We start from the raw sequence: 27,652 nt of genomic DNA on the forward strand, positions 1-27,652 counted from the left end.
CCAGCATAAAGGCTATGCTTACACAGTACATTTTTGCTGTGTTTTTTTTTTTCTTCCCTGCAGCAGGACACAATATGTTTTTTTTGCAGCGTTTGTTTTTTTAACTGTTTTTTTTTTTTTTTTTTATTATTACTGCTTGTTTCTTTGTTTTTGCTGCGAGGGTTTTTTGCTGCAATCTTTTTTTTTTTGGGGGGACGCTGTGGGGTTTTTTGTTTTTTTTTTTGGGAGGGGGAGCTGTCTGGGTTTTGTTTCTATTTAAATTTTTTTTTTTTTTCTTACTGCATGGGTTTTTTCGCTGCTTTTTTTTATTTTTTTTTGCTGCGTGCATTTTTTTTTGCTTTTTTCTTGTTTTTTTTTTGTAATTTGTCTACAGTACATGTATATATAAAGTTAGTCTCTATAACAAAAAAATTATCAAGAATGCAGCTGCGTTTTTCCACTCTCATTGCTTTCAAAAAACAGCAAAACGCTGAAAGAATTGACATGCTGCTTCCTTCAAAGACGCAACAGGTAACCATTTCAGTCAGGGAAAAAAAACAAACAGGTGTATGTTCCTTTGTGTGCATGAGATTTCTGGAAACTTGTTGGTTTTGCTGCTACTATAAAAAGCAGCTTTTTACTACCATGGATTTGCATAAAACCAATTAAAAAAATCATGCAAAAGGAAAAAAGCAACTTGTGGATATATCCTAATGCAGACACCACCAGTGGTTTCCTAAAGTATCTTTTGTAAGACATGCTCCGCCTGTGTACCGCCTGTATTTACTGTCCTGTAGACATACCCTCAGTATACACTGCCAGGCGGCATCCCTGGAGTTCCAGTTGTGTGTAGCAGGGGCTGGGGGGAGGCCGCAGTTTACACCCTTCTCCCGCAGCAGATCGGTGCAGGGTCCGCGCTGCACAGACAATCTGTGGATGTGCTGAATATTTTTCACTTTGTTCTGGGCTTTGATATTGGCCTGTAGAATTGGAGAACAAATATCTGGCAGCAGGAATCCCAGACTCCATACGCTGACGTATTAGTAGACTAAGTTGTAGCCAGAATCCTCGGATTTAACTAAATCTGAATCACAGCTCCGCTCTTTGTACAGGAAAGCTCTTCCAGGAACGCTTTGGTTACTAACATTTCTGAATGTAAATTCTGCCTCCGACGCTGCTTTTTATCCTGGTTCATACCAGAATGGCGATTACTCAGCTGGGAAATATGCACAGTCTCTATAATGCCAGTGGCCCATTGTCTGCGCCGAGGACTCATTATACCACAGCGTCCCCGAGACCTTTGTATCTTATACATATTTGATGGTGTGGTCATTCGCTTTTATGTCATACATAAGTGTGGCATAATTTAGTCCACTGCCTTACTGTTCCTCTGTTATTCCTCCTGGAAATCCATATTGTTACAACTGGGCTTTGCCATTCCTCGGTCCATATAATGTGTCTCAGCAGTTATTGGATTGTGCAAGACCAAGAATACGATCCTTATACATGAAGAATGCAGCGCCCATTGGTCAGTTTAGTTATTGATTCCCAGGAGCTTTAACAGAGGAACCACAGCTATACAACATGTATATGTCTTAGGAGAGCGCTCGGGTCTCCTTTTCTAGGGCTTGTTGCGAGCCGGGCGTTCTCTGCACCTGCAGATTACAGAGGAAAACAAGCGAGTAAAATACACAGTGGCGGCCGATGGCGTTGCGTCCCAGGATATAATCACTTTCCTGGTTGGATTCCTTAAAAATACTAGACCGGAACAGGCAAGGAAATGATGTAGCCGTGTGGGGACACCTAATTAGTCTCACTTCCTTTACTGTGCTTACGTGGATGGAGGACAGTGATATTGCCATGGATAATGCTGCGAGTGTCGGCAAACCTAAACCCAATGGAGAATTTGGTGTAGGGCTCATCATGCCGTCATCCAGGCAGGGGCTCCCCACGATCTCTGAAGGTGTCCTGTGGTACGTGACTGCATCTTGTGTGCAGCAAATCCTTTCTGTCCTGTAAAAGCCTCCTCCGGACCAATCGATATCTGTGTCTGTATGGATGCCCCCGACAGATAATTGTCTTGATATAGGAAGATCAGGCACATCCAATTGCAGACTGTCGATCCTTTTGGTCTCTGAGATGGTGGCCGCTGCCAGAGATGTGTCCTGTATATGGCAGAGTCAGGCAAGGTATCGAACCGCCATATGATCGGCTGAATGCGATCTAAAGTGTATGGGGGCTTAAGTTTTAAGCTGCGGATTCCATTGATCGGTAATTTTTTGGTTTTTTTTTCTAGCACATCCCAAGGATACTCCATCAGATTGAGATCTGGGGAATTTGGTGAACATGTCAAAACCTCGAACTCGTCATCATGTTTCTCATACCACTTCTGAACAGTTTTTACCATGTGTAAAAGGCATTCTCCTTCTGCCAATAGGGGCCATATTGGTTTTTTTTGGTTGCAAGAACGTTTATGTAGTTGATTCATGTCAAAGTAAGGCTACTTTCACACATCCGGTTTTTGCTCTGCGGCACAATACGGCGCGTTTTTTGCTCTGGCAAAAAAAAAACGCATCGCGCCGCATCCGGCCGCTGCGGCGCATTTTTCAATGCATGCCTATGGACGCCGGATGCTGCGCGATGCGGAAAAAAACGCATCCGGCCGCCACATGCGGTTTCTTCCACTGCGCATGCTCAGTAGCATGCTGCAACCGGAAAAAAACGGACGGGCCGCATGTAAAAACTTATGCAAAGGATGCGTTGTTTTCGCCGCATCCGTTGCATAGGTTTCACAGCCGGATTGAGCCGCACTGCTCAAACCGGATGTGTGAAAGTAGCCTAACATATATACCGTAGGTAAGGATGGTTGACCTCAGGGAGATCAACATCCAACACCACAGAGACACCATCACATGTTTCTCAATGGAGTGATTCTAGAGCAATGCCCCCTGGGAAAATATGCAAAACAAGAATGCCGCGGAGAAACAATCAGTTTCCTACTCCACCCTGATGAGGGGCAAATACCCCAAAACAGCTGTCTGTGGATGGATACCATGTTTGGCATAGCCGCTCCCCTTGGCTGGAGGCTGCCATTCCCGTGGTTGTTCCTTCCCGGTGAAAGACCTGGCTAGTTTCCTGCCAGCATTGAGAAACACGTGATGGTGTCTCCGCGGCATTCTTGTTTTGCAAAGTAACGTATATGTGAATGCCAGGAGCCAAGGATTCCCCGCAGAATATTTTTCAAAAACGTCATAGTGCCTAAAATGGCCAGCAGCCCCCCCCCCCCTTCACCCCCACCTGCCCCTGCTGGTGAAAGTCCCCCACCACTACAGTACCAATGGTCCTGTGGCCTCTCGCTGGGCTCTGGAGATGTGTGTCAGCATTTTGCATTCGCCATATAGGTGGTTTGCACATATTTGCAGCTTACGTACATGTTTTATGCTAAAGGTCTACACCACGGCTAGAAGTCTGGGCAGTGCCTTATTACAGAAAGCACAGAAAACCTGCCACATGTGTACGAGTGCTAATAATAATCGCTCTTCCATGTCCTCAATTACACCTGGGGCTGTAACTCTTGCGTCTTCCCATTGGAGTGAATAGAAAGTGGTGCGCGTGCACAGCCACGTCTGTATTCATAGCACAGTTTGTAAATAGGTAAGGGTCCCATAGAGAGGAGCGCGGGGGATAGTTGGAATATAAACCGCACACCTTTAACAAAATTCAGTATTTGAGTGCTAAATGAACAACGTCCCGTTAATTTGGTGACCATGTAATTTGGAGAACTTTTCCAGTTTTTGGTTTTTTTTTGAGTACCCCTCGAAGACTTTTAATTGGCAGCTGTCCAGTTTGCAAAGGTTCCTTCAGTAGTTATTAAAAAAAAAAAAAGTGATGCACTATTTACTTCTTCCTCCAAGGAGGTTTTCAAAACCTTCAGGATTAAAAAGCTCCAAAACGATTCCTATGGAAAGCAAAGTAGATTTGCTACAGGAGAGGATTGGAAAGTGTTTCCTACAGTTTATGTAGTTGTACGAGTGTTTGAGGAGGATTTAAAAAAAGTCTGAAATAAACTGTGTAAACGTAGCGTGCAGGAGCGCAGGGCTCCCCAGTCCCCGGCTTCCCAGATGCCATGATGTAGTGCACACCTCGTGATTTGAGAATTTGGACCAGTGACATGATGCCATTAGCCCGATCTGTGCTCTGCCAGCACAAACCACTCGGCTTCTGCAGCATTGGAGGAGGGAAGTTGAAAGTTACACTACTATATTGTAGAGGTGGTCGGTAACCTTGGTAATAGGCTGTAAACAAAAGTAAAAATCCCTTTGTTCTTGAAGACTATTTTTAAGAATGTCTTTTAGCTTTTTTTTTTTTTTTTATGCATGCATTTTGTGATTATTTTTTATCTATTAAAGAACGCGAGAATAAATTTGAGTGCTGCAATATCATGTATTTCCAGCATTTGTATATTGGTATTTTCAATTTGCCCCTTTTCCTAAATTTGTGGTAGGTGCTGTTGTGAATGTGCAGATACAATTAGATGTCGGGGCGATTTTTCTTATTCTTTTAGAGCCACTTTCTGCTACTGATCACTGATGTATTGCCCCAAGTGGATTGGTGAAAAGAAACCAACACTTCATCATGTGTAGGATCCCGGGCGCTCGGCCATTGTTCCCAGACATGGTTATTTTTAGCTGATTGTACATAAACTACTGCCACAACTGAGAATCTGTAACTGCAAGGAATGTCTGATATCTCACCTACACTGCACGGCGGCCATTCTCTGGTTATAAAAGTGACTATGTATATGAAAAATATATAAATATGAAAATACGTGTGTGTGAATATAATATATTGTGTGTTTGTATATATAATATAGTGTGTGTGTGTATATATGTTTCTGTGTGTGTATATAATATATATATATATATATATATATATATGTATGTATGTATGTATGTATGTATGTATGTGTGTATGTATGTGTATATATATATATATATATATATATATATATATATATATATATATATATATATATATATATATATATATATATATATAATACACACACTGTATTGTGTGTATGTGTATATATATATATATATATATATATATATATTAATAATAATAATAAAATATATATGTGTGTGTGTATATATATATATATATATATATATATATATATATATATATATATATATATAATGTGTATGTGTGTGTGTGTGTATATAATAAATATATATATATATATATAATTATATACACACACATTTTATTTATAATATATATATATATATATATATATATTATAAATAAAATGTGTGTGTATATAATATATATATATTATATACACACATTTTATTTATAATATATATATATATATATATATATATATATATGTATAGATATATATATATATGTATAGATATATATATATAATATATAAAAATGTGTGTGTGTGTATGTAAAAAATGTATTCACACACACACTTGTAAGTCTTACATTTATTCCTTTTATTTTGTTTTTTAAGTGTATAAAATGCTGCTAATTTTCCATGCTGCATTTCCACTGTGAACCCGCAGCAGAATCTGTGTTTTGCAGATTTGGGGCTGTGCGTCTCCTTTCCTGATGTTACACCTGTACAATGAAAGTGGTGAAATCCCGGGTCAGAAATGCGCTGAAGATTTTTAAATCCACATCACAGCTCATTTGCTCGTATCGCCTCTGTGTGGTTGGTACGTTGATCCTGCAATCCACTACACATCCATATGGAAAATCTGCAGCATTTCCACTTTCTGGCTGCACCCTATAAGTATATGCGCACACGTCAAGTATTTGCCCCCCCCCTAAAAAAAAGTGCTGCCTAAAATCAATGCATTTTTTGCATACCTCTCTTCTTATTAATTTGTGTGAAAAATGATGCAAAAAACGCTGAATGAATTATAAATCTGCGAGTAAAAGATAATCCGCGCATGAATCAGATTTCATCGATCTCATTCATTCTGCTGGTACAGTAATCTGCAGCGATTTGCTGCTGAAGTTTCTGCTGCAAATACTTAATGTGGAGGTGGAAAATAAAAACCAGGTAACAATTTACATCCTTTCCTTGTCAATGAGGTTTTGTTACCTTGTATGCATATATTTAAAATTTTCCACATGGGGTGCTAAGACTTGTGCAGATCCAGTGCATACGGAGGTGGAGATACAGACTCCTGCCCTGGGATGTATACAACCCCACATGTGACTTTAGCTGCCTCTTCGTTGTGTGGCTTCTCTTGGTGGGTGTATGTAGTATGCAGGGCAGTGTTTGTGCGCTCCGTCCTGACCCGTGTGTGATTTTCCTCATTTGTGTGCTGTCGGTGCGCGTGCACTGAAATGTGAGGCCGCGATATAAGATCCTGCACTATTAAATATTCAGTGAAGGTTTCATCAGCCGTTCCCGGCACTCACCGGCCTGTAATGACTGAGGAATAGAAGAGGCCTTTCTTCTAAAAATAATTAGAACCCAATTGTGGCTGGAGTCTGCCGTATATTGTATGAGCGGGGATTACAGATGCCGTCACCGTGCGGAGAACGCGGCCGCTGCCTGTCAGGCATAGAAGTTCATGTGCAAAAAAATGATGCCTAAAAGACGTCTTGTCCTATGTTTTCAGGCTCGTTTCCCTTATTCTCGTGCTTTTCAGACTATAATGGGCGCCTGTTCTATGGGCACGATCACGGCCATTTTTTTACAGACCAACTTTCAATCTAATTTGTGGTTCAGACGCTGTATTTAAGTGTAGGAGTCCGTGGAGATGATAAAGGACAATGTATGGATGACATCCGAGAGCTGCTTTTTTTTTTTTTCGTTTAACAGTTAATGGGAAAAGCTTTGAAAGCTAGAATGTGTAACTGTGATTTTAATGCTAGATCTCCAATAATACACATGAGAATAAGCCATTCTGTCATCTCTTATCAGACCGGTCTGCTTCATTATCCTGCACTGATCTTTCACGCTCAATTCATGGCTAAAATCTGTATTGGGTGAAAACAGATTTTCCCCTTACTGGGATAGAAGAGGACAGTTGGTGCTTATAAGATTCTATGTACAGTGGAACCTCGGCATAAAGGGAACCTGTCACCAGCTGCAGCCACCACCAGTAAGCTATTCTACAGTATTCTAGAATACTGTATATATGAGCCCAGGCCGCTCTGTATAACAAAAAAAAATCTTTTATTATACTCACCTGTGGTGCGGTCCAGTCTGAGGGGTGTCACTGGTCTTGATCCAGCCCCTCCTTTCTTCCTTCCATTGACGTTCTCTTTCCCAGCTCCATGTGAATGACACATCCTATGTCATCTAAACAGAAGCCTCTGTTGCGCTCCTGCGCATGCGCAGCTTGATCTACCCTCCTGAGGACAGAGCACAGCACTGTTATGGGTAGGCGCGGGGAAAGGTCAAAGACCGCATGCGCACTATAATATTTTGATCTGCCTTCAGTCGGGCAGATCAAAGTGCGCTTGCGCAGGAGCACAATAGAAGCTGCTGTGTGGATGACGTAGGACGCTTTATCAACATGGAGCTGGGAAAGAGAATGTAGATTGCGAGAAAAAAGGAGGCGCCGGACCGAGACCAGTGACACCCATTGGACCTTATCATTCCGCAGGTGAATTTAACAATGGCCTTTTTTTGTTATACACAGCGACCTGGGCTCTTATATACCGTATTCTAGAATGCTGTATATAAGGGCTCACTGGTGGTGGCCGCAGCTTATAAGGGAAACTCCTGGTGACAGGTTCCCTTTAAGAGTAACTTGGTTTGTGAGTGTTTTGCAAGACAAGCTGACGTGTTTTAAAAATTGTAACTCTGTAAACGAGCAAGAATTCACAATAGGAGCATCATGTGAGCCCTCCCCAGCCCTCTACAGTGCTGTACTACCATAGTAATTCTCACCGCTTCCAGCGCATGCGCATAAGCCACCAATCACAGCCTTGTAGCTAGAGGCAGCATTCTACAGCAAGTTCAGAAAGTGACCTTTCTCCATAGAATATTATGAGCACCAACTGTCATCTCCTATTCCAGTAATGGGAAACTCTGCATTCACAGAGCACAGTTTACCCATAAATTGAGTGTTGATTATGAATGACCAGTCCAGAAGGAGAAAGAAGCAGTTTTTTCTCATAAGGGGTAGTATTGACTTCAAAAAAGGTAATGGTTATTATGTAATTTTTTTTCCTTACAAAAAAAGCTGAAGTCACACTGAATGTATAAACTGAGAAAAAGGGCCAAAAATGGATCCAGCACCCCCCAAATTTTATTTTAAATGTAAGACAAAGGGAGTTAACAGTTAAAACTCGTTCATTTTTTTTTGTTCAAGGATAGTGTGTGTTTGCATATGGTGCATGGAATCAGGAAAAAACTATTTGCTATAAGGGAAAAAATAAAACCTGTTCCATCAGATTTCCTCACCATTCGGCTATGTGCACACTTAGCAGGGTTTGGTTTTTTTTGGCGTTTTTCACGTTTTTCCTTATTTTAATAAAAGCATCCCACCAAAATCTGAGAATCGTGACTTGCTGTGCACACGCTGCTGCTTTTTTCCTTGCAGATTTTGTTGCTGATAAAAGAATCATTGTGTCAATTGTTTCTGCGTTTCTTTTCTGCGTTTCTATAATCCTCTGCAATGCTTTATCATTAGAGTGCAGTAAAGCGACCCAGGGTCCAGGGCAGCAATCGGGTCCCTGTGATTGCATTACAGGGACCCGATCGCCAGGGATTGGTAAGCGATTCCTCTCCCTGCCCCCTGAACGCTGAGATCGCATTGATCGCAGGATTCATGGGGTTAAAATGCCGGGAGCAGCTCGGGCAGGGCACCGCTCCGGGCCATGAGAACCAGGTTCCGGCTGTAACATCAGCAGGGGTCCCGGCGGTGAACGGCGGGGTACAGTGTCTGAATCATTGCGATAGCCATGACTAAATTAAAAGAAGCAGTAAAAAACACGTATGAAAAAATGCACAAATGCAATAAAAATAATGCTCGTTTTTCCAGCCAAAACATACTTTATGTGCAGAAAAGAAGCATATAAAAAAGCAACATGGGCACATAGCCTTAAAGGACTAGGTAACACCCCTCCAGCCTTGTGTATCTGTGTTGATGTGTTTGGTTTGTGTCATTTTGTGTGCAAGTCTTTTGCCTTTTGTGCTGCCTAATGTTCCGTTTTATCTCTATCCGTGGAGAATCCTTTCAATGTGATTATAGCTCCGGTCTTCTATCCCGGGATTCACTTTTGGAAGCAGATTATGGTGCATGGCTGGGACATTTACTCCACGTTTCTATGAAAAAAAAAATAATTATATATTTATATTTTTATATATATATTTAGGTATGTATTTTTATTTATTTATATATATATATGTATATATATTTAGTTCTACAAATGTATACATATTCTATTTTTTTTTATTTTTTTTATTTTAGACGTTACATTTCTTTTTCTTTTGTTATTCCCCTTTTAGGACACCAGAAGCCACATAGCTCCCGAGCCCATGGGTATTAATCAGAAACTAGATTTTTCCGATCCTCTGACACAGCCAAATTTGGATGAAATAAAAGATCAGATCAAGCGCGAAATTAGAAAAGAACTTAAAATTAAAGAAGGAGCGGAGAACCTGCGCAAGGTTACAACCGACAAGAAGAATTTGGCGTATGTGGATAATATATTAAAAAAGTCCAACAAAAAACTGGAGGAGCTACACAACAGCCTGCAAGAAATAAATGCACATATCGTGGTGCGGGAGGCGGAGGATCTGCCAGGTGTGTACTCCAGACATTTACCAATGAGTTGTGCTGCTGACACAGGTTCTATTTGGGGCTTGTTCAAAGGACCCTATCAGCACCGAAAAACTGTTCAAACCAAGCACAGGCTCTAGTGCATCATGGTGGGGGCATCTCCTTTATGTGCACCTTCACACCTACCTGTTTTCCACTATCTTTCAGTCACAGCTGTCTTTCTGCTTTATAAGACTAGTAAGAGATTCAGGACTAAGACTCTCAATATTAGGCCGGTGTCCCACTTGCGATTGCCTCGCATGTATCTTGCGCGAGTTTTGCAGTGTATCACCCGGCACGGCGCACACTCTCCTGTGAGAGCGGGTCGGTTGCATGCATCTCTATGCAGCCAACCCGCTCCTGTGAGCAGAGTGTGATGTGTGCCCGGTGATGCACCGCGAAACTTGCGCAAGATACACGCTAGGCAATCACAAGTGGGACATCGGCCTTAAATGCATTTCCATTCTTTTGGCAGTCTTGGGGTTAATGTCAGTTTTCCTTGCAAGCAGCGTTCTTATTACCTTTTCAGGTGTTTCCAGTTTGGGACCACTCTGTCACTATATATACCCTCTACTTGGCCTGAAGGTTGAAGGGGCTTTTGGAACCCTTTGTGTCTGTTGTGGTGTAGGCTGCAGTCCTGATGCATGGCTGCAGCCAAGAGGTTGTAGTTTATAGTTTGTTGATTGCCCTGTTTGTCTTCCTTCCCTGGTGTGTTGTATTAGTGCAGTGGTGGGACTAGTGATCCTTTCCTGCCCACTCACTAGCCAGGACTATTATATGGTCTCTCAGGGCTTCAGGTTCCTGCTCGGCGACAGGTGAGGAACTTGTATAGGGACTGGCTAGGAGTGCAGGGTACAGTTTCAGGCAAGTAGAGGTGGTGTCCATCTTCACTAGGGCTCAATGTTGTTTGTGTCCTCGGTGTACCTCTTGTTTGTCAGTGTGAAACCCCTGTTTATGTGTGTTTGCCTGCACATCTGACCATCCCCAAGTCTGTGTGTGACAATTTCCCCTTCTCTTGCTCAGAGCCGTCAATCAGACGTGGGGAGGGTGGAGATAGACTGAAACAAGCAGGTGGGAGGGTGCATTTAAATAGTAGCCCCGCCATGATGCACGAGCGCCTATGCTTGGTGTGAACAGTCATCCTGTGCTGATAGTCCCTTTAATTGTTTTCTTTTTGCAGGTTTGTACTGTGATTTTCACTCTTTGCAATTCCCAGGGTGAAGTCCACAGCAAATATGCAATATATAATCTACAGTAAAATGAAAGTAAAACATCTGTGACAGAATCTGCAAGCAGTGTTTGTTGACCTGTCCTTATACCATTGCAGTGGGGCCGTGTACCGGGCAGCGCTGCGTCGTGTCATTCTCTCTCCGCGCTGCGCTCACAATTACCCTTCACTGCTAATGATGTTATGGAGATCACCACGAGCTGTGTCCTCGCCTTGGTTCCAGTGATCTTCTTAGTAACTGGCCGGTTACATCTGGCCCTTGTGTTCGGGTTACTTCTGTACATCGTGATCAGCCTTGGATGAAGAGCAGACCTCCGCACAAATGAGTCACTTGCTGCGCGGCGAGCGTGTCCTGCATCTAAGAGGAAATCAATGAGTGGATACTTGGCGTTTGGCTTTCTTTCCTGGGACATCAGGATGAGACTAAACATGGTGTTTTTTTTCTTCTTCTAGTAAAGTGGTCTTTTCTTAGTGATAATGCCTCTTAGCAAGGGTAATGTGAAGTGTCTCCATTAGTTCCTTCACATACAATATATTCTAAAAAGAGCACAGTTTGGATAATATTATTACAAAGATACAAAACTGACCAGCACCTCCTATAACAGAAGAAAGCAAGTGTGAGCCGATGCCAGCGGCTATTACTGCGTAATCTGCAGACCGCAGTGAGCGGCAATCGGCTGATTCCTGCTGCCGAGACCTCGTGCGGCAAGCATCGGGCCTGGCAGCACCATTGTGGTCGGGTACGCTTCTCTCTAACATAAATTTTAATGATTCAGCTAATCCCCGCTGTAGTTGATTGACAGATCTCTCCCATGGGCAGACCTTCCAACCATCCGGAGCCGTGCACATCTGCACAGGTTCCTTTTAAATTGGTAAACTCAAGATCAGGCATATACAGCTCTGGCAAAAGACCACTGCAAAATTGTCAGTTTTTCTGATTTTTCTTTTTATAGGTATATTTTTGAGTAAAATGTAAATTCTTCTTTTATTCTATAAACTACTGACGGCTTTGAATTTCCAAGCAATACATTTTGTATTTTATTTTCTGAAAATGAGAAATGGTCAAAAAAACAAAACAATGCACAGTGCTTCCACACCTTAAATAATGCAAAGAAAACAAGCTCATAATCATTTAGAAACAACAATACTAATGTTTTAACTCAGAAAGAGTTCAGAGATCAATATTTTGTGGAATAACCATGATTTTTAATCACAGCCTTCATGCGTCTTGGCTGCTTTCCACCAGTTGTTCACACTGCTTTTGGGTGACCTTATGCCATTCCTGGCGCAAAAATCTAAGCAGCTCATTTACATATAAAAAAATATAAATTTTTGTGGAATAAGACATTGGATCGTAGATATCAAGGTATCATTTTATTCAGCTTCCTATGACTTACATGCCCATAGAGACGCCTTAAGAGGGTGGATTGTACTGACAAATTCCTCTTAGCCTCTACGACCTAGGACGTACATATACAGTATGTCCTAGGTTGTCTCCCTCCTTTTGATGTGGGCTCACACGCTGAGCCCACATCTTTCCCCTGACATGTCATCTGACCAGCAGACGTGCCGCTAAAAGGTGCGGGAGCATCTGTGATTCACCCGCGCCTGTTAACCCATTAGATCGCGTTGTCAAACTCGCACTGCACAATCTAACACGCTCTGGCAGAGATTGTACCGTTCAATGCCACCATCGGCAGCCCCGTGACACGATCACAGAGCTCCAATGTCTTGGCATGGCAGCATGGGGTCAGCTGATGACTTTTGTCACTGTCATCACTTCTGTGAATGTCGGCAGAGCGCCAGCGCTCACAGGAACACAGCATTTCTGCTGGTCACAGTGATGCCGAAGCATCACTCTGATCAGGAGAAAGGATCGGACAGTGCAGGCATAAAGCCCTTTAAGAGGACTAGCAAAATCATTCAAAAATGTTTAAAAAGAAAAACAAAAGTTTAAATCACCCCTCTTTTGCCCCACTGAAAATAAAACAATAAAACATATATTTCTTTGTCGCTCCATTGGGAGACCCAGACAATTGGGTGTATAGCTTCTGCCTCCGGAGGCCACACAAAGTATTACACTTAAAAGTGTAAAGCCCCTCCCCTTCTGCCTATACACCCCCCGTGCATCACGGGCTCTTCAGTTTTTATGCTTTGTGCGAAGGAGGCTGACATCCACGCATAGCTCCACAGCTTAGTCAGCAGCAGCTGCTGACTATGTCGGATGGAAGAAAAGAGGGCCCATAACAGGGCCCCCAGCATGCTCCCTTCTCACCCCACTCTTGGCGGTGTTGTTAAGGTTGAGGTACCCATTGCGGGTACAGAGGCTGGAGCCCACATGCTGTTTTCCTTCCCCATCCCTTAATGGGCTCTGGGTGAAGTGGGATCCTAATCGGTCTCCAGGCACATGAGACCATGCTCCCTCCGCAGCCCCTGGGGAATCTGCTGACAGGAGCCGAGTATCGACAGGGACAAGGCCCTGCTACTGTGAGGTACTCTGTGTCCCCGTGGGGACCGCGCATAGAGCGCTGATGCCACACACACTGCAGCACTGCTGGGTGTGTTAGTGCGCCGGGGACTACCGCGCCGGCCGCGCTGTGAGGTACTCTGTGTCCCCGTGGGAACCGCGCATGGAGCGCTGGTGGCCATATACACTTCAGCACTGCTGGGTGTGCTTGTGCGCCGGGGACTACCGCGCCGACCGCGCTTATATGCCGGCCGCGCTTATTACTTTAGTCCCCGGCTTTTGCGGCCTAGTATCGCATATTCCCGCCCCCAGGCCTGCCAGTCAGGGGAAGGGCGGGACGCTGCACAGGACGTTAGTGCTGAGGGTTGGAGCATACTTTGTATCCTCCTCCCCCCTCATACAGCACACTGGGGCTCCAGATTCCCGCACTTTCTAGGGCACGCCCACGGCCCCCTCCTCTCCACAGAACGCCGGCAGCCATTCCTGTCAGCACTTCTAACGCTGGAGAGGAGAGACAACAGGCTCTGGGAGGCCCATGCAGGGATTCTGGTGATCACACAACCGCTTTGAGCGGTCGGTAAGCAGCACCTGAGGTGCTGGCCCCACTGAGTGCAGAAGTGTACATATATATATATATATATGCTTATATGCTATACATTTACACTGTACTGTCGCACTGTTGATTTTTGGCTATATACCCTCCTGGATTGTACTCAGAGGAGACAACAGCATGTCGTCTGCAAATAGCAAGGGTGCCAAAGCACAGGCTTACTTTGCAACCTGTACCTCATGTGCGGCTATACTACCGGCAGGTTCCACGGACCCTCATTGTGTGCAATGCTCGGCCCCTGTGGCACTTACTCAGCCGGAGCCTCTGCTACTGGTGGCCCAGGTGGAACCACCTGCTACCACTGTCCAGGTGACAGGGACGGAGTTTGCAGTGTTTGCTGACAAACTGTCTGAGACTATGGATAAATGGTCTGCTAGGATACTAGAAGCCTTACAGTCCAGACCGGTGGACTCAGGCTCCGGGCACTGTTCAATCATTGACCCCAGGCCCCCCTCAATTGGAGCTGCAGAGTGCTCCTGGGGTGACCCATGGGTCCCAGGGTGAGGTCTCTGACATGGACCGCAGTCCCAGGCCGCCTAAGCGGGGGCGCTGGGAAATTCCCTCGACTTCATCACACTGTTCAGGGTCTCAGCAGGAAGACTCTCTGGATGATGAAGCGGAGGTAGCAGATCAGGATTCTGATCCTGAGACCGCGCTTAACCTGGATACACCTGATGGTGACGCCATAGTGAATGACCTTATAGCAACCATCAATCAGGTGTTGGATATTTCTCCACCAGCTCCTACAATTGAGGACTCAGCTTCTCAGCAGGAGAAATTCCGTTTCAGGTCTCCCAAGCGTCCATTGAGTATGTTTCTGGATCACTCTGACTTCAGAGAGGCAGTCCAGAAACACCGAGCTTGTCCAGATAAGCGTTTTTCCAAGCGCCTTAAGGATACACGTTATCCCTTCCCCCCTGACGTTGTCAAGGGCTGGGCTCAGTGTCCTAAGGTGGATCCTCCTGTCTCCAGACTGGCGGCTAGATCCATAGTTGCAGTGGAAGATGGGGCTTCACTCAAAGATGCCACTGACAGACAGATGGAGCTCTGGTTGAAATCCATCTATGAAGCTATCGGCGCGTCTTTTGCTCCAGCATTCGCAGCCGTATGGGCACTCCAAGCTATCTCAGCTTGTCATGCGCAGATTAATGCAGTCACACGTACATCTGCTCCGCAAGTGGTGTCCTTAACCTCTCAGGCGTCGGCGTTTGCGTCCTACGCCATTAATGCGGTCCTGGACTCTACGAGCCGTACAGCGGTAGCATCCGCCAATTCGGTGGCAGTCCGCAGGGCCATGTGGTTACGTGAATGGAAGGCAGACTCCGCTTCCAAAAAGTTCTTAACCGGTTTGCCATTTTCTGGCGACCGCCTGTTTGGTGAACGATTGGATGAAATCATTAAACAATCCAAGGGAAAGGGCTCTTCCTTACCCCAGTCCAAACCAAACAGACCTCAACCACGGAAGGTACAATCGAGGTTTCGGTCCTTTCGGCCCGCGGGAAGGTCTCAGTCTCCTCGTCCAAAAGGCCTCAAAAGGATCAGAGGAACTCCGATGCATGGCGGTCTAAGTCACGTCCTAAAAAGACCGCCGAGGAACCGCTCCCAAGGCGGCCTCCTCATGACTTTCGGCCTCCTCACACCGCATCCTCGGTCGGTGGCAGGCTTTCCCGCTTTTGCGACGCCTGGCTGCCACAGGTAAAAGACCGATGGGTGAGAGACATTCTATCCCACGGTTACAGGATAGAGCTCAGCTCTCGTCCTCCGACTCGTTTTTTCAGAACATCCCCGCCCCCCGAGAGAGCCGATGCTCTTCTTCAGGCGGTGTGCACTCTGAAGGCGGAAGGGGTGGTGATCCCTGTGCCTCTTCAGCAACAGGGTCACGGTTTTTACTCCAACTTGTTTGTGGTACCGAAAAAGGACGGATCCTTCCGTCCTGTTCTGGACCTAAAACTGCTCAACAAACACGTAAAAACCAGGCGGTTCCGGATGGAATCGCTCCGCTCCGTCATCGCCTCAATGTCCCAAGGAGATTTCCTTTCATCAATCGACATCAAAGATGCTTATCTCCACGTACCAATTGCACCAGAGCATCAGCGCTTCCTGTGTTTCGCCATAGGAGACGAACATCTTCAGTTCGTGGCACTACCTTTCGGCCTGGCGACAGCCCCACGGGTCTTCACCAAGGTCATGGCAGCAGTGGTAGCAGTCCTACACTCTCAGGGACACTCGGTGATCCCTTACTTAGACGATCTGCTTGTCAAGGCACCCACTCAAGTGGCATGCCAACACAGTCTGAACATTGCTCTGGAGACTCTCCAGAGTTTCGGGTGGATCATCAACTTTCCAAAGTCAACCTGACTGTGTGGCCATTGAGTCCTGGATCCTAGCGTCTTGGTGCTCTGATCAGGGTTTTTCTCCCTGGCCATTTGCCTTGCCCACTTTTCTTTCCTTCCTTCAATCAGGATTGGAAAAAGGGTTGTCGCTTGGCTCTCTTAAGGGGCAAGTCTCAGCGCTCTCTGTGTTTTTTCAGAAGCGCCTGGCCAGACTTCCACAGGTACGCACGTTCCTGCAGGGGGTTTGTCACATAGTCCCTCCTTACAAGCGGCCGTTAGAACCCTGGGATCTGAACAGGGTACTGATGGCTCTTCAGAAACCACCTTTTGAGCCAATGAAGGATATTTCTCTTTCACGCCTTTCACAGAAAGTGGTTTTCCTAGTAGCAGTCACATCACTTCGGAGAGTGTCTGAGCTAGCAGCGCGGTCATGCAAAGCCCCTTTCCTGGTGTTTCACCAGGACAAGGTGGTTCTGCGTCCGGTTCCGGAATTTCTACATAAGGTGGTATCCCCCTTTCATCTCAATCAGGATATCTCCTTACCCTCTTTTTGTCCTCATCCAGTTCACCAGTGTGAAAAGGATCTGCACTTGTTAGATCTGGTGAGAGCACTCAGACTCTACATTTCTCGTACGGCGCCCCTGCGCCGTTCGGATGCACTCTTTGTCCTTGTCGCTGGCCAGCGTAAAGGGTCACAGGCTTCGAAATCAACCCTGGCTCGGTGGATCAAGGAACCAATTCTCGAAGCTTATCGATCTTCTGGGCTTCCGGTTCCCTCTGGGCTGAAAGCCCATTCTACCAGAGCCGTGGGTGCGTCCTGGGCTTTGCGGCACCAGGCTACGGCTCAGCAGGTGTGTCAGGCGGCTACCTGGTCGAGCCTGCACACTTTCACGAAACACTATCAGGTGCATACCTATGCTTCGGCGGATGCCAGCCTAGGTAGGCAAGTCCTTCAGGCGGCGGTTGCCCACCTGTAGGAAAGGGCCGTGGTACGGCTCTATTACGAGGTATTATTTTACCCACCCAGGGACTGCTTTTGGACGTCCCAATTGTCTGGGTCTCCCAATGGAGCGACAAAGAAGAAGGGAATTTTGTTTACTTACCGTAAATTCCTTTTCTTCTAGCTCCAATTGGGAGACCCAGCACCCGCCCCTGTTCCCTTCGGGCTGTTGTTCTTTGTGTACACATGTTGTTCATGTTGAATGGTTTCAGTTCTCCGAAATTACTTCGGATTGAATTTACTTTAAACCAATTTATAACTTTTCCTCCTTCCTGCTTTTGCACCAAAACTGAAGAGCCCGTGATGCACGGAGGGTGTATAGGCAGAAGGGGAGGGGCTTTACACTTTTAAGTGTAATACTTTGTGTGGCCTCCGGAGGCAGAAGCTATACACCCAATTGTCTGGGTCTCCCAATTGGAGCTAGAAGAAGAGGAATTTACGGTAAGTAAACAAAATTCCCTTCATTTGGTATCGCCATGTTCAGAAATGCTTGATCTATCAAAATATAAAATCAATTAATCTGATCGACGACATGATGTAGCAACAAAAAAAATCAAAACACCAGAATTACGGGTGTTTTTGGTCGCCACAACATTGCAGTAAAATGCAATAACGATAATAATAATAATAAAAAAAAAATCACATATACTTAAAAACAGCTGAAGACGCAAAAATAAGTTGTCACTACGCTCCAGATCCCGAAAAATGAGAGCGCTACAGGTCTCGGATAATGACGATAAAAGCGTAATGCTGTTTCTTTTTGTTTTTGTCTTTTTTTTGGGGGGGGGGGGGGGGTTACCAAACTTATTAATTTTTTTTTAACAATTACATAAAATTAAAAGTATACATGTTTGGTATCTATGAACTTGTACCGATGTAAGGCATCCTACTGACACATCAGTTTTACCATGTAGTGAACATGGTAAATGAAAGGAAACAAACTAACTGTGCAATTGCACTTTTATTTTTGCAATTGCTCTGTACTTGGAGATTTTTTTTTTTCTCATTTTTCAGTACAATATGTGGCAGAATGAATGTTGTCATTCATAAGTACAACTCGTTCCGCAAAAAACATGCGCTCATATGGCTATATTGACTGAAAAAGGAGTGGAAATAACGAAAAACAGAAAAATGCCAGATGGTGAAGGGGTTAAGGACTTCACATGTTAAAACCTGCTGCTTTCGATGGAACAGATTGGATCTAATTTAGACAAGCTCCATTTTTTTTAGTTTGTCCTGGAAATAAAGTGCCCACCAGGAGGTGTCTGGCCGCAGCTTACTCCCTCCCTTCTTTCAATTGAGATCCATCCACAGTCATCCAATTTGAGCATGCATGTGTATGAAAAGTTCTTAAGGAATGTGTGGCCAGCTCTTGCACTTCTTTGTGCCTATCAGTTGGCCTTTACCTGTCTAGAAGGTTGTACTTCCCATTTTTTTGTGATACAGATATTCTGCAGCTTGCTTCTGTTTAGATTTGTTTGATTGCCAAGGACACCATATTTCTTTTCTCTAGTATGGATTTAGCTGTCAGTCTTCCGCTCCTTGTACTGTAAATCTTACTACATCATTTAGCAGACGTATTTCCTACTAAAGTGCTTTTTGGTTTGATCCACTAACTTTGAGGGTCATCATTATCAGATTGGTGGGGTTCTGACACCAGGTGCCCCCACTGATCAGCCGCCTGCCCCCCCACTGATCAGTTGCCCGCCCCCTCACTGATCAGCCGCCCGCCCCCTCACTGATCAGCCGCCCGCCCCCTCACTGATCAGCCACCTGCCCCCCCCACTGATCAGCCGCCCGCCCCCCCCACTGATCAGCCGCCCACCCCCCCCCCCACTGATCAGCCGCCCGCCCCCCCCCACTGATCAGCCGCCCGCCCCCCCCCACTGATCAGCCGCCCGCCCCCCCCCCCCACTGATCAGCCGCCCGCCCCCCCCCACTGATCATCCGCCCGCCCCCCCCCCACTGATCATCCGCCCGCCCCCCCCCCCCACTGATCATCCGCCCGCCTCCCCCCACTGATCAGCTGCCCCGCCCCCCCCCACTGATCAGCCACCCGCCCCCCCCCACTGATCAGCCGCTGCCCCTTTCCTCCCGTCTGCATGTAAACTGTGCACTGAGCTGGACTAGCACAGCTAGTGGCCATTCTCTGGTACTGCAGCTGCAGTATTAGAGAACATACACTACACATTTACATAGAATTGCTTTTCCTGTGACATACAATTCTTTTCCCCTTCATCCAGCCAACACCGGTATTGAAAGCTACTGATTGATGTGGTTGCACAGAGTGTGATCTGATGTCAATGACATAAGAGTATTTCAGCAATATCGCAGTAGTGGATGACCCCTTTTAACCTGGGCTACTGGAGCATCAGCGATGTGCAATGTCATATTGGGGATCTGGTTTGTAAACAGATGATTTATGATCTCTACATTTCTTTGCCACTTGCAGATTGTCCTAAAACACCAGACACTCCAAAAAGTGACTCCGGCTCCTCTGCAAGCAGTGGAAGGCTGATCGCTTTACAGAAGCAGCTAGACATTGAGCTGAAAGTAAAGCAGGGAGCTGAGAACATGATCCAGACGTACTCGAATGGGCCTTCAAAAGTAAGTCTGAGGTTCTTCTAATAATAAGTCATATATTACTCTGGCCAGTGGCATAGAAGATCAGCAGCCCTACGTTACGCTGCCTCCCCTCAGCGTCTGACCTCCTGAATCCCACCTCTACTGTAATAATGGAGCACGGAGCAGAAGGGCATGGATGGACCTCACTCAACTACTGTGACATTAGCATTTCTATGAGGTTGTAAACCTACAAAGCTGTTCTTTCCTCTGACCAGAGATGGCCGTATAACGCATGCCACGTTCAGGAGCCCCCTCTTCTTGCCCTCATTTATATCCTCTCCTCTCAGATCAAGGTGTATAATGTTCAGTGTCGTCGTCTTCTCTCCACAGGACAGAAAGCTGCTCGGCACTGCCCAACAAATGCTTCAAGACAGCAAGACTAAAATTGAAGTCATCCGCATGCAGATCCTCCAAGCCATGCAACAGACCAATGAAATGTCCTTTGACAATGGTAAAGGTTCAGAAAAATGTACATACTCCATGTTTTACTTCTACTCTACAGCTTTGTGTACTATACCCATGTGCAGTAATGAACATTTCTGTCCCTATCTGTCATAGTGGATGAATAATCACCATCATTGCATGAGCAAAATGACAAATGTTGAATCGCTTCATTACGCTTAAAGATGTTCTCGAGGAATAGAAATAGTCATTGTAAATAAATTCCTAAGTACTTTGTTGGTAATCGCACTTGTTCTGTCTCAGGAGGTAATGACTATGGTACGTTACCCCGACACAATCCCGTCCTGTACAATTATTAGGCAGTGAGTATTTTATCCTTGTCATCGTTTTTCTGCAGATTTTCTAACTCCAAGCTGTATAAGATTAAATACCGATCAGATCAAGCCTGATCAAGGTGTGCAGAATTATTAGGCAGCTCAGTTTTTCCCCCTTTTTTTTTTTTTTTTTTTTTTTTAATAGTCAAAAATTGATAAGCCTAAGAGAAGGATGCAGCACTCTTGAAATTGCTGAGATATTGGAGTGTGATCACACAACCATCAAGTGTTTTATTGCAAATATCCAACAATATCGCAAAAAAAAAAAAAAATGTATTGAGAAAAAGAAACGCACTTTAACTGCTAAAGATTTGAGAAAAATCAAACATGAAGCGACCAGGAGCCCATTATCCTCCATTGCTGTCATATTCCAGAACTGCAGCCTCCCTGGAGAGCCCAGAAGTACAAGGTATTCAGGGCTCAGAGACTCGGCCGAGATAATGGAAGCAGGAACCCCAAACTACCCTGAAGAAGACACAGACGGCGAAACCTCAAGACTGGGCCAAGAAATATCTGAAGACAGATTATTTTCATATGTTTTATGGACTGATGAAATGAGTGACTCTTGATGGGCCAAATGAATGGGCCTGTGGCTGGATCAGTAATGGGCACAGACCTCCTCTTTCACTCAGATGCCTGCAAGGTGGAGGTGGATACCGCTATGAGCGGATATTGTGAACCCCTTAACGACCGCCGTAGCGGCAAAAAAATTTCCAAGCGCCAAAATGACCTTTTCTTGGTCTCTGCAAATTTTGCGTAAAGTGCAATAACATGCGATCAAAACGTAGCATCTGCACAAAAATGGTACCATTAAAAATGACAGTCTGAGACGCAAAAAATAGGCCTTCACTGAGCTACAGGTCGTGGAAAATGGCGCAAAACGTACGACACTTTTTTTTTTTTTTACAAACTTTTTTTAACCCCTTAGATAAAAGTAAACCTATTCATGTTTGTGTTGTACGAACTCACACTGACCTCAGGCATCACACCCACACATCAATTGTACCATGTAAAGAACATGATGATAAATAAAATATTTCAAAAACAATAGTGCAATCACACTTTTTTTTTCTTTTTTTTTTTTTACGCATTTGGAATCTTTTTTTTTTTTTTTGTCGTTTTCCAGTACACTATACGGTAAAACTCATGGTTTCATTTAAAAGTACAACTCGTCTCGCAAATAAACGAGCCCTCACATGACCAGATTGACTGGCTGGCTGGCTGAAAAATAAAAAAGTTACGGCTCTCGGAAGAAGGAAGGCAAAAAAAAATAAAAAATGGAAAGCGCCAAGCGCCAAATCGGCCGGTCGTGAAGGGGTTAAAGATGGACTAGTTGGACTTTTTCAAGTTAAAGATGGACTCAAACTCCCATACCTTCTGTCAACCTATAGAAAACCCTTCCTTCGAGCAGTAGTATAGGAAAAAGTCTGCATCTTTCAAGAAAACCATGATTTTTATGCAGGACACTGACCCAACGCAGCATCATGGTCTCCACCACCAGGAAAGGAGTCAGAATAATGCCGTGGCCCCATCTCACCTGACCTGAACCTTATTGAGAACTTGTGGGGCCTTAATTGGGAGATTTACGGTGAAGGAAAACAGTCACCTCTCTGAACACTAGGAGGGTGTGGTTGGTTCTGCCCAAAAAGGTGATCGTTAACAAGAAAGTAACTAGATGGAAGGGTTATTGATTTGAATGGGAGGTGGATGTGCAGCACCTGGCCGGGGCTACTACCTGTTGACTTGGCAGCTCCGGAACTGAGTACGTCCGGAAACACCTGCTTTCACTGCCCGCACCTAGAACAGCTGATCGGCGGGAGTGACAAGTGTCGCACCCCTGGGAATCAGACAGTGATGACCTTTTCTAAGGATAGCCCATCAAAGTAAGAGTAATGGCAAGCCCTTTAATTATGTAATAATTCTGCACACTAATAGTTGCCCATTAATTCAGCACACACCTCATGTTCATTTACATAAATATTCAGGTTTATTAATCTTTTGGATTGAGCGACAGCTCTGTAGTTGTTCAATAATAAAATGATTAATCCAAAATACTAATTGCCTAATAATTGTGCACACAGTGTATAATGGGACAGGTGCCTGTGAGCATGTGCAGTCGGAAGCTCCTCTCCCTGCTTTCCTATGTAGGTAAAGGTCCTCTCAGCGGATATTCTGATCTAATACTTGATATACCATGGATTCTGAGGTACGAAAAGGCTATCTAATCTAATACTAGAGATGCCAGGGGTGCTGAGGTGAGCAGAGGCTGCTCTCACTGCTGTCTATCTAATCATACCTCAGCACTTCTGGTATCTCCAGTATTAAAAGAGGCTGCTCACACTGCTTTACACCCTGTCTGTCTGATCTAATATTTTAGATACCAGGGGTGCTGAGGTAAGAAGAAGCTGCTCACACTGGTGTCCGATGTTACCTGAGCACTCCTGCTATCTCCAGTATTAGATCAGATAAACAGCAGTGTGAGCAGCCTCTTCTTACCTCAGCACTCCTGGTATCTCCAGTATTAGAAAAGGCTGCTCACACTGCTTTTTGCCCTGTCTATCTTATCTAATACTGGAGATACCGTGGGTGCTGAGGTAAGAAGAGGCTGCTCACACTGCTGTCCATCATGCCTTTCTGAATGGTGAACGACTACTGTGACCTGGAGAGTGTGTACACGGTCTTGCTATCTCCAGGTCACAGTGTTGGAGCTTCCTACTACACATGCTCACAGACTTCTATTAAAATTGTGATTACCTTCCTGTACAAGCCAAGTAGGTTTGCTAATTTAAACTTTTTTTTTTTTCTTTTATATACACTATAACTATTTTAGGAGATCTTTTTAAAGTATTGATGGCCATATGTGATTGATCAACCCAGATGTGAATGCTGGGATGCTCATCACTTACTAATTTGACAGGTCCCCTCTTAGTTTTATTAGACAGCTGCCACTCATGTCCATGTGCATTGTAGATAGACCCTTTTACAACGCAATGTTTTTGAGACCCGTTAAAGGGCATCGGAAAGGGACCGCTTTGATTTTTGAACTTTTCATCTCACCAGTTTCTCTATTGTATTGGTCTACTTTACAGATTTGTGTTTTTCTTTTTAAAGGGGGTTATCTGGGAGTAACCGATTGATGACATAAGTGAGCATTTCTCCTGGTGACGAAATCCATGAGATGTTGGAACCCCCCCCCCCCCCCCCACACACACACACCCCTCCCAATCTTATTGATAGCCAATCTTGTATGAATGGTGATCATTGTTTTATTCTTGGAGAGCCAATTTAAATGTTTTCTGTGTTATTTGTTTCAGACTGCTATATGGCCTCATTGTAATATCTGTATTACTTCCCAAATCATGCGCATTATCTTATTTAAAGGGAACCTGTCAGCAGATTTGGGGCCTATAAGCTGCGGCCACCACCAGTGGGCTCTTATATACAGCATTCTAACATGCTGTATATAAGAGCCCAGGCCGCTGTGTAGAACATAAAAAACACTTTATAATACTTACCTAAACAGTCGGTACGGTGGAGTTGGGTCATATGGGTGTCTCCGGTGCCGGCGCCTCCTCTTTCAGCCATCTTTGTCGTCCTTCTGAAGCTTGGGAGCATGAAGGTTCTGAGCAGGGCAAATCAAAGTATTGTAGTGCGCCTGTGCGGGACCGGCGAGTGTGTATGATGTAGGAAGCGTCATGCACACGGGCTTCAGAAGAAGGACAAAGATGGCCGAAACAGGGGGCACCATAGAACGGAGACTCCCATATAAAGTGATTTTTATGTTCTACACAGCGGCCTAGGCTCTTATATACAGCATGTTAGAATTCTGTATATAAGAGCCTGGTGGTGGTGGCCGCAGCTTATAGGCCCCAAATCCGCTGACAGGTTCCCTTTAAACTGAATCACATTTCGGGGACCATGATGATCAGTATTTAGTTTATGTTTTTATGTATGTATTTATGTTATAGAAATGTACTTTGAAGTGCTAAGAATGATAAGTTGAATTAAACATGATGGCTCAGTTGTAACCACGCAAATTACCACATAGCATGGGAATCTTAATTATATTCTTCCTCTAACAATATTGTTAATTAGATCTGTCACTAGATTTCATGGTATACTAAATAAATTATCTTATCTCGGATGTGATTTTAGATTGGTGTATTTCTTTTATATATAAATCTATGACAGAATTTCTGTATAATCCTGCATGAATGTTAAGTTCAGTCACATACAAGCAGCCTTATTGACAGCTCCTCAGTGACCCTCCTCCCTGCGGAGATCTCTCACTGCTCAGTACAAGCTGCAGCTGCAAAGCTGGTTGGGTAGAGGCTGAATACAGTTGGACTCATCCACTCACTCACTATATAGCTGGACTTATAAAATGCTCATCTTAAAATGTGAATTATACAGCAATGCTTTATTAATTAAAACTATATATTAAAAGAAATGATATGGAGCGGATCTTTATTAGCTACTTACATCTATACTATGAACTACTTAGTGTGGAGTAAGTGCGATAATATACTCACAGATCACCATCTTTCCCATTTTTTGGCTCTCTTGAGTCATGTGATGGCTATTCTGACTTGTTGGATCATGCAGGGCTCTGTGAGCCAGGTGTCACGATTATGATGTAGGTCTGTGGAGCGTGAGAACACAGCTCCATTAGCTTACATTGTAAGCGGTCCTCAGCCTGGTCAGTTACCTTGCCATGGAGCAGCTGGCACTGGTATGCCCTATGCTTTACAGATGGGTCCTGTGGCTCTGAAGCTGGACAGATCACTGGATCTGATCAGCCTCAGTGACCGTACACTTCTCCCATGCTCAAAAGGCAAGTCTACCGGGGCTAGCAGCCTGACAGAGCCCATTACTTATACCGGCAACATGACCATGCCACAGGTTGGAACTGTTGATCTTCAGGAGCTCAGTGCTCCCGGCAAAACCGAGGAAGGTAGAGGAGAGGTGTGCTCCTGAAGATCCAACTTGAGAAGACCCCTTTTAAGCGTGTGTCAGCAGTATGAAAATACAATATCCTTGAATTGTAGTGATTGTATGTAGCATTGCCATTGTCTAAGTGTTTGTGTATTATTTTTGCTTTCAGCTAAACCTGTGATTAGTCCGCTTGAGCTCCGAATGGAAGAATTGCGGCATCATTTTAGGATAGAGTTTGCTGTGGCAGAAGGAGCAAAAAACGTCATGAAGCTGCTAGGATCTGGGAAGGTTACAGACCGTAAAGCCCTCACTGAAGTAAGTGCTGGTCCTGGGAGCACGTGAGCCTGCCGCCCCCCTGACGTTATATGCTCCGCAGAATGGAGTAGTCACGGTTAATACACCGTCACAATCTGACAGCTCAGGTGCAGCCGGGTTTGGCGGGTTTCTTGGGTGGAGTAGTGTTTGATTTCTCAAGTTTATTTTAGGTGAGGTCCCTCCCACCTCCTGCAGACGGCTGGATGATAAAGCAACTTTCTTCATAGACAGGGTTCAATAAAAAGGACTGTGTGTGGCATTCTGGAGAGTTTAAGGATTTACAGCTATTTTTAGTAGTGATTTGTTCTTATTAAAATCTGGGACTTTTGCCGGGGACACTTGTCTCCATTGACTCCTAGGCTTGTCCTGCACACTGGTGAAATATTCTACAAGCGTGCGGGTGTGACGACATGTTCCTTATGCGGAAACCTTCAATTCTAGGAAAGTTCTTTGAACTCTGTTGGATTTGTATCGACAGTCTGTAAAAGCGGCACATAAGGCTTTCACATGTGGGTTTTTATTTTCTCCTCTCTGATGTCAAAAGGGGGATCTAGGACAAGCTGCAGCTTCAGAAATTCTGTGCGTGGACTAGATCTGTTGCAGCGAAGACATGCTGCGACGTGTATGTGGGAAATTTACCAAAGTCACACGGGTAAAAGTAGTGCATCATCAAAACTGTGTGAACCGGCAAAAGCCATACCGGCAAAAGCCATAGGTCTTGTAATGGCACACTTGTGGGTAGTGTGCGGCCTCCCTCGCTGTAGTGTGCGGCGGCCCCTGCTGTAGTGTGCGGCGGCCCCTGCTGTAGTGTGCGGCGGCCCCTGCTGTAGTGTGCGGCGGCCCCTGCTGTAGTGTGCGGCGGCCCCTGCTGTAGTGTGCGGCGGCCCCTGCTGTAGTGTGCGGCGGCCCCTGCTGTAGTGTGCGGCGGCCCTCGCTGTAGTGTGCGGCGGCCCTCGCTGTAGTGTGCGGCGGCCCTCGCTGTAGTGTGCGGCGGCCCTCGCTGTAGTGTGCGGCGGCCCTCGCTGTAGTGTGCGGCGGCCCTCGCTGTAGTGTGCGGCGGCCCCTGGTGTAGTGTGCGGCGGCCCTCGCTGTAGTGTGCGGCGGCCCTCGCTGTAGTGTGCGGCGGCCCCTGCTGTAGTGTGTGGTGGCCCCTGCTGTAGTGTGTGGCGGCCCCTGCTGTAGTGTGTGGCGACCCTCGCTGTAGTGTGCGGCGGCCCTCGCTGTAGTGTGCGGCGGCCCTTGCTGTAGTGTGCGGCGGCCCTCGCTTTAGTGTGCGGCGGCCCTCGCTGTAGTGTGCGGCGGCCCCTGGTGTAGTGTGCGGCGGCCCTCGCTGTAGTGTGCGGCGGCCCCTGGTGTAGTGTGCGGCGGCCCTCGCTGTAGTGTGTGGCGGCCCCTGCTGTAGTGTGTGGCGGCCCCTGCTGTAGTGTGTGGCGGCCCCTGCTGTAGTGTGTGGCGGCCCCTGCTGTAGTGTGTGGCGGCCCCTGCTGTAGTGTGTGGCGGCCCCTGCTGTAGTGCGCGGCGGCCCTCGCCGTAGTGCGCGGCGGCCCTCGCTGTGCAATGCCGCAGTGTCTGCAGAGT

General features: G+C 45.5%; 1 protein-coding gene across 1 annotated transcript in view; it reads left to right on the forward strand.

The window, feature by feature from the left end:
- Positions 1 to 27,652, forward strand: part of PKN2 (protein kinase N2) — a 189,236-nt gene that overhangs the window by 88,249 nt on the left and 73,335 nt on the right. Inside the window, exons 2-5 of the mRNA XM_075322303.1 lie at positions 9,473 to 9,770; positions 19,876 to 20,030; positions 20,379 to 20,499; positions 25,929 to 26,074. Coding sequence (XP_075178418.1) covers positions 9,473 to 9,770; positions 19,876 to 20,030; positions 20,379 to 20,499; positions 25,929 to 26,074 — 720 coding nt within the window. The remainder of the gene's footprint in view (positions 1 to 9,472; positions 9,771 to 19,875; positions 20,031 to 20,378; positions 20,500 to 25,928; positions 26,075 to 27,652) is intronic.

The sequence above is a fragment of the Anomaloglossus baeobatrachus genome, chromosome 8, assembly GCF_048569485.1.
Source record: "Anomaloglossus baeobatrachus isolate aAnoBae1 chromosome 8, aAnoBae1.hap1, whole genome shotgun sequence".
Lineage (NCBI taxonomy): Eukaryota > Metazoa > Chordata > Amphibia > Anura > Aromobatidae > Anomaloglossus > Anomaloglossus baeobatrachus.